Genomic DNA, 7,842 nt, shown 5'->3' with positions numbered 1-7,842 from the left:
ATTCAAACAAAAGAAAAAAAACGAATCTCACCTGCTAAAGACTACCATTGCATTAACCACAGCTCAACCCTTCATATACATACAACCCATAAATATATGACATGTTTAAATTTTATTTTCTACATGCTAAGTACATAAACAATATTAAATTTGCGTTAACATTGTATAAAAGTTGTATCCAATGTTATTGCATTTAAATTTTCAAAAAGCTAACATAAACTTTGTATTGTATAAAATTTATACGATTATATACATATTGCATACCGTTTTTTTTATACAGTCATATACGAAAAATGTGAGAATTCTAATCCTTGTGCGAGATATACATATTTCATACACAAAATTTTGAGCAAAATTTTAAGCCTTGAGCCAGATACACATTTCATATAGTTTCCATACACAAAATTTTGAACGAAACTTTTAAACTTTGAAGCGAGATATACACATTTCATACAAGTTTTTCATACATAAAATTTTAAGCCTTGAGCGAAAATTTTCGTATATGTTTTGTAAGAAATTTATTGTTATGTTTTGTAAACTGAAAAGTATCGTCATATTTTGTAAATATACCCTATTCTTATATATATATACGTCATTCTCCCTACTTCAAAAGATTCATCTATTTTGGTAGCTACCCTATGAGAGTTCAAAGATGGACTAAATGGTTTCATAAATAAGTCCACAAATCCAAATGACCTCACCACACTCGTGTGGGCATGGATACTCCTCGATGTCACTTTCAAATGCGTCATTAGAATTTTTATTTAGCTCCAAAAATATCCAAAACTTAAGGGCTTTACAAACAAGGCCGGCTCCAGGGCCAAGCGATTGAAGCGGCCGCTTTAGGCCCCAAATATTATTTTACATCATTTATATAGTAATTTTTTATTTTTAATAATAATTATTATTAGTGGTGTTCAATGGAGTAACTGAAATTTAGGCATCTGCACACATGATTTTCTTTAGGCCACTCTATAAATAATATCCATTAATTTAGTGGGTTACAATTTGTCTAAAAGAAATTCATCCAATTAATTTTTTGTTTGTCCCTTTCTTAGAGATTTATTTAGTAAATGATCCTCTTCCTATTTTTCTTACAATTTAAGTGCCTTTTAGAATAGCTATTTTTTCCTTATAAAATAAAGTACCTTTTAAACTGCAGTCTAAAGTTCCTTTTGAGCATATTGAAAATCTTATGAGAAAATATTAGACCACGATTTAAATTTTTTTAAGTTATGCAAATGTCATACGATAGTCTAATGTTTTGTCTGTAAAGTTGAGCTATATTTGGGCAAACATATGACTTGAATCTAACATGTCTTGAAGGGTAATTTTCAGGGGATATTTGCATCATTTTTAAAAATAGGGCCAAAATCTAAATGATGACTTAAATAAGAGATGTTTGAGTAAATCAACCACTACATTTAAAAACGAAATTAGCACATTGATTAACTCTGATAGAATTCAAAAGGAGATTTCAAAAAAGTCATACAATGCACATAATCCAATGCGAGTTTGTCCACAAGCCTAAATCACCTATCTGAAATTCATCCATATATGCTATTGTTTTAACCAAGAAAACACATAAACAAGCCCTTTAACTTGGCGTGAATTTCTTATGGCCTTAAACTTTTTGCTAGTGCACAAGTAGGCATTTAAACTTGTCAAAAGTCGAACATGTAAACACAAATGCGACGTGGGCGACGTGGCACATAATTTTGTTCGGTGTTATGTCAGCTGCTACATACATCACGTCAAGATATGTGTTTATAAGTTCAACTTTTGGCAAGTTTAAGTGCCTATTTGTGCACTAGCAAAGTTTAAGGTCATAGTTATCAACTCGCGCCAAGTTAAAGGACTTGTTTATGTATTGTGCCTTTTAACTTTTTATTATCTTCTTTTAATCCAAAATTTTCACTTTTTAATTTTTTCTTCATAAATGTACATATCATTTTTTGTTATTTATGAGAATTTTAATATGTGAACTGGATATATAAATATGATTATTCAAAACTCAAAAAAAAAAAATTAATTAATTACGTTGAATCTTAAAAAGCTAAAAGAATAAGTTTCATATAAATTTAAATCCTCTTATCAAAGTTTCGCTTTAAGCCACAAAAGTTTTTGAGCTACTCCTGTTTACATACAGGGTCGAGCTAACGAACCATACTGTAACTTATACAAAAATAAGTTATAATAATACGGAATAGTGATATAGTAAAAAAGTAGTATTGCTTGCAAATACTACAAATGCACATTCATGAAATTTATTTGGTAATTGGAATAGCATATCTTCAACAATGAATGTGATATCCATGCTTAAGCAGAGCAAAAAAGTACTAATGAAGAAAAGTAATACACCCACAACAACGCTGGAAAGATGGAGCGGTTCTACAATTCAGTATGAAAACACCTTCATATGATCCAGAGCTCGAATGGTAAGAGATCCAGGGAAGATGCTTCAAGTCAACAGTATACCCGCCTTTATTAACAACTCCAAAACCATGCAGAGATCGAATTGTTTAGTTTTCAACCTGACAATACTTCGACAAACGGCTTTCTTTATTGAGACAAGTTTGAGAAGAATGGCTTGCAGAACACATGAAATCCCCTGGCTCCTGCAGTACAAGAATTGATGAGTTTAAAATGAATAAAGAAGAGCAGAGTTGCATTTAGGTTGCTCTGCTTAAGAAATCCTTTTGTGGCTAGAAAAGAACCTACATGTACATGGTTCGCAATATGCTCCACCTAGATATGGCACGTTCCATTATGGATCAAAAAGATCACGAGCCAAACACTTAAAGTGAAAAATATAATGGAAACTTAAAATCATTTCACTGAATTCAACTGACCTTTCATCTTCACTGTGTGGTTTCAGGAGGGAATACAGTGAGCGTGAAGTTGATGCTGCTTTTTGTAGTTCGCAGGCTTGTTATCTCGCTTTCTATGTCTCTTGCAGATTTGACTGCTCCGCTTGTGTGCTGCAGATGCATCTCCCGGAGGCTTTGTACATTAGCCAGCTGATGTGGGACAGCCTTAAGATTACGACAGGTGACGAGAACAAGGTGCTTAAGATTGGGGAAGGAACGATCAGAAGCCTCCCAAATTTCGAAGTCTGCCCTTTTGATTATCAAGATCTGAAGGTTTTCAAAACCTCCCTCTGTCTTCCATGAATCCCCCTTGAATGCATTTTCCTTCAACTTTAGCTCCTCAAGCAACTCCAACTGTCCCAATCTACTTGCCTCGCTCCATTCAAACCTTGTATTCGACAAACTTAACTTCTTTAGCCTGCGTCGAACTGCGAAGAATATTGGAGGAAGGTGAAGATCGCTAGTGTATCGATTCTTCAGTTTCAAATGTTCCAGGCACTTTAGCACTTCAAGATTTCTGAATCCACCAATAGCTTCAAGAAGAGCTAGTCGCCCTTGAATACTCAATTTCTTGAGGTTACCACCGTTTGCGAGCACATCTTTCTTGCAACTTTCTGGTTCTACTACAGAAAGAGTTTGTAGGCAAGATCCTTTGGAAGTTGTGGTAGAAGAATTAGGTGGTTGCAATTTGGCAGGGATGTTGGTATGCAGATGCCTCAACCGCGACATATTCCATATGTCTGCTTTTATCTCAAGAGTGGACTTCGATGTCTTAAATATAACTGTTTGTAAATTCCAGAATTTACCAAATGCTGCAGGAAGGACATCAAAATCACCTGACATAGCAACATACCTCAAATGAAATAGCTCATAAAATTTAGCGAAGGGTTGGAACTTGATGGATTCAATTTCTAAGACCCTGATAAGTTCAAATGCTTCCGGGATGAATTTGATGCCAGGAGTCGACAACGTGGTTTGTTGTTGTTCGGAAGGGAAACATAGTAAAGATCTCACGTGATCTGCTGATTGTCTGGTTGAGAGAAAATTATTCAGAATAGAGGATTGGATAGACAAGCGGCGAAAAGTTTCTGGGTCTTTTATGGTTGGAACAACCCCATCTTTTGTTAGACATAATTCTTGGAATAGATTTTCGCTAATAGCCTCCTTCCTGCAGAATTGATGCAACATATCGTGAACACGACAGGTTTTTATTTGTCCATCAGACTTCTTAAGGACCAATATCACAAGACTCCTATTAACAAGCTCGTCCAAATAATGCTTTGCTATCTCCTCTGCTGTGAACTTTGAGTTGGACTGTACTAGACCTTCCGCGATCCACAGGCGAATCAATTTCCAAGCGGGGATTTCGAAGCCTCGAGGAAAGACGCCACAATACAAGAAGCACGGCTTCATTGCTGGGAGCAAACGATCATAACTCATCTTCACAAACTTCAAGCAGCTATCATCAGGCTTATCTGTATTTATTAGGTGCTCTCCTACACTTTTTTCAACTCTTTCCCAATCATATTTTTCGGTACAGCCTTTTAAAGCTCCTGCAATTACCACTACAGCAAGTGGTACTCCGCTACATTGATTCGCAATGCTTATTCCAAGACTGACAAACTCAACAGGACAATTTTCATCTCCAAAAACTCTGATTTTCAGCAACTTAAAACTTTCATCCGGAAGCAGAAACTTCAGAAAATGAGGCTTTTCATTGGCATAGTTAGCCACTCTTTTTTCCCGGGTGGTCATCATGATTCGGTGACCATTGTTTTCTGGGAAAACTTTCTTGAAATAATCCACAACTTCCACCTCCCAAACATCATCCAACACAATGAGCACCTTACCCCCTTTAGCGACAAAATCACATATAACCTGAGTTAATTCGGTCACATTCTTATTTTTATGTTCTTCAATATTCTTCATGAAGACCTTCAGAATGTTATTGATCAAGATATCCTTTATTTTGTATTCTTGACCAACATAAACCCAAATTTTGATGTAAAATTCATGTGCAATCTTATCGTCATTATAGATCATTTTTGCCAGTGTTGTTTTGCCGAGTCCGGCCATACCAAAAACAGGTACAACATCTAGCTGCTCTGTTCCTTTAACAAGTCGTTGGATCACTTTTCGTGCTTCCTCATCAAAGCCAACCACTTTATCCGCCAAAGAATAATCCTGGGCACATGCACGAATTGGATACAAAAATCAGAGTTGATAAATCTTACTCCGTCCGTTTCAATTTATGTGAACTCATTTGACTGGGCACGGAATTTAAGAAAGTAGAGAACACGTTTAAACTTGTGGTGTTAAATGAGTCGCATATATTTTATGTGGCTATGAATGATTGTATAAAGGTAAATTGTTTTCAAATATAGAAAGAGGTCATTCTTTTTGACACGGACTAATAAGGAAATAAGTTCACATAAATTGAAACAGAGTATTATCTAAGGCACCACATAAAGCAAGTGGCAGTACCAGTACAAATCCAAATTGAAATGAAATCTTATAATCAAATTCTACATACTAAAGACTAAAAACAAGTTCACATAGTTCTTTGTATTAATAGATAAATTCAGTCATCATATCATCATATTATACTAAAAGTAAGAAGATTCTAAGGCCAAAGTTGAATTATCATAATGTCCATCAAAACTTGAAGAACCATTTTATCCTTTACTTGAAAATTATTCATGTACATAAATGCACATTTCATTACTATACGATATCAGAGTAATGTGAAGAGTTAAAGTTGCATTAAAAACATAATAAAAGACCGTATTCATATCAAAACCAATCGTATACATAAATATAATGGGAACGAGGGGAGAGGGAAGAAAGGAAGAGAAAAAGCCAAGAATTTAGTGGATTAGCTTGTGAAGCAGTAGGTGGATACTGCAGAATTGATTCTTGCCATCTTGAATGATATATTAATAACTTATTTATTAAGCTAATTACTGGACATCATTTCATATACCGATTATTGCCCATCATTTCATATATACAACGTATATGAACAGGAAAAGTCCAAATATTAGCATATTGCTGCATTAAAGATAGAATACTATATAAGTCAGATTGTGTTTGATAGACATACTTAAGGACGAGTTCAGAGATTCAATAAGAATAACACTTAATTAAGGTGTTAAAATGAAAAAAAGGAACAAGTTCAGGAGGCTGGATATGCATTAAGCCTTTCTTGTTCCTTGTTTCTCTACTATCCTATACATAAAGTTTAAAAAATTCTCAAAGATGTTTTTCAACAACCAACCAATCCTAAGTACTTCCATTTACTTCTTTAATCATTTTAGCACCTACTGTTTGTCTGGCAGAAGCAGATAAACTCAAAATATTCTCTCTCTATTTTGAAGTTTTCCAACTATGAGTAACGTTGAAATAGGAAAGAACAGTAGTAGACTAGTATATATACATATATATATTGGAGAATGAAGATGTAGGGTGTGTTCGGGATGGAAAAAAATGTCCTTCAATTTTCTCACATTCGTTTGGTCAAAATTTTTGAAAAATATTTTTTTTAGAAAGTAAATTTCTACTTCCTGATCAAAAAAGGGAAAACAAATCCACCAGTGAAATTTCACTAATCATCCCACCACCCCTAACCATCAAATCCCAACCACTCTCACCACCCTCCACTTCTTCAAAAGTGGAGGGTGGGTGGTGGGTGTGGGGTGGGGTTGATGGGGGGCTTGGGTGAGTATTTTTTGAAAAATATTTTTTACCGAATATGAGAAAATAACTAAGAAATTCACTTATTTTTACTTATCCAACCGAACATAAAAAAAATGAGTAGAAATTCACTGAACACATTTTTCAAAAAAAATATTTTCGTCCATACCGAGCACACCCGTAAAGATAGGTGGGTTTCAGGCATTGAGGCGGGCATACCTGTGGCACCTGTTCAGGCCTTGCAGGTTGAGTGAGAGTTCGCCTGGGCTGAAGAGCTTGTTTATTGTTTCGGCGAATCTCCTGCACCCTCTTAAGGACGTATTGGATATCCTTCGCAAGGCTGGCGACTTTCATTTTATGGTTAGCGTCAAAAAAACGTGCCACTTTGTTTTTGTCACGGTGCAGCTTTGCCTGAACCATGAATTTATCAATGATATCCTCAGCTTTGTTCACCGTAACTCGGATGTCCTTTACCAACTGATTCCAGTTATCGCTGTTGCTGTGGTCGTTTGCTTCATCACTCAAGAAGCCTTTTAGGCTTCTAACCTCTCCAATCAGATGAGTGAAGTCATCATCTGCACCTTCAATTAGCTTCGTATAGTCACTTATGACCTGCAACAGGTTCTGTAGCAGAAAATTCACCACTGTTTCTGCCATCTCTCCAACTTCTTCCTTTTTTTTTTCTTGGAAGGTAAATGGAGAAGTAATTTCTCAGTTATTGGGTGTTGACAACCATAACTCTACATCTACATCTATGGATTTTCCGATTCCGATGGAAGAAAGAAGAGTCAAGAAAGAGCAGTTTTTCCAAAGCTGAACTAAAGCTGCTTCTCTATCTTTTCTATAATGGGAAACGTGTATTGGATATCCACCCTCCAATCGTTATTTGATGGATTGAATTTGCAACGTTGGATCATTGAACAGCTGTGCAAAATGGCACGTGATTTGCGGATAAAGAAGTAAGTAGTCAGTTACAAATTTGTTATGTACTATCCAATAGATTTAGGACATGTGTACAGAGCCCATGTAAATTTCATTTACTGTTTTTTTCTTCACATAATTTGTATATATACATCAAAGGTACATGATAAAATACACAAAAAAATTATCTCATCATTTTCATCAAATTATATCATTGGGGATGGGTGTTCACTAATTCACCACGGCTGTATTACTTTACTTTACTTCATTTTTTTGCACGGATTGCCCTTCTTTTGGGGTGGTCTTTAAATTTTCTTTTTTCATATTGTGTTCTTTAAGTTTTTTCTTCGACTTGGAT

General features: G+C 35.2%; 1 protein-coding gene across 1 annotated transcript; it reads right to left on the bottom strand.

Moving 5' to 3' along the window:
• Nucleotides 1-2,245: 2,245 nt before the first annotated feature.
• On the bottom strand, nt 2,246-7,280 carry LOC132067890 (putative late blight resistance protein homolog R1A-3). The gene is made up of 3 exons (XM_059461288.1): nt 6,783-7,280; nt 2,853-5,054; nt 2,246-2,618 (listed from the first exon to the last, which is right to left on the bottom strand). Exons 1-2 carry the CDS (start codon nt 7,218-7,220, stop codon nt 2,862-2,864), a joined length of 2,631 nt encoding a protein of 876 aa, XP_059317271.1. The 5' UTR covers nt 7,221-7,280; the 3' UTR covers nt 2,246-2,618; nt 2,853-2,861.
• Between the last annotated feature and the right edge of the window lie 562 nt (nt 7,281-7,842).

The sequence above is a fragment of the Lycium ferocissimum genome, chromosome 8 (assembly GCF_029784015.1).
Source record: "Lycium ferocissimum isolate CSIRO_LF1 chromosome 8, AGI_CSIRO_Lferr_CH_V1, whole genome shotgun sequence".
NCBI classification, from domain to species: domain Eukaryota; kingdom Viridiplantae; phylum Streptophyta; class Magnoliopsida; order Solanales; family Solanaceae; genus Lycium; species Lycium ferocissimum.
Note: the sequence above shows the minus strand (reverse complement) of the source record. Positions and strands in the feature narration are given on the sequence as shown.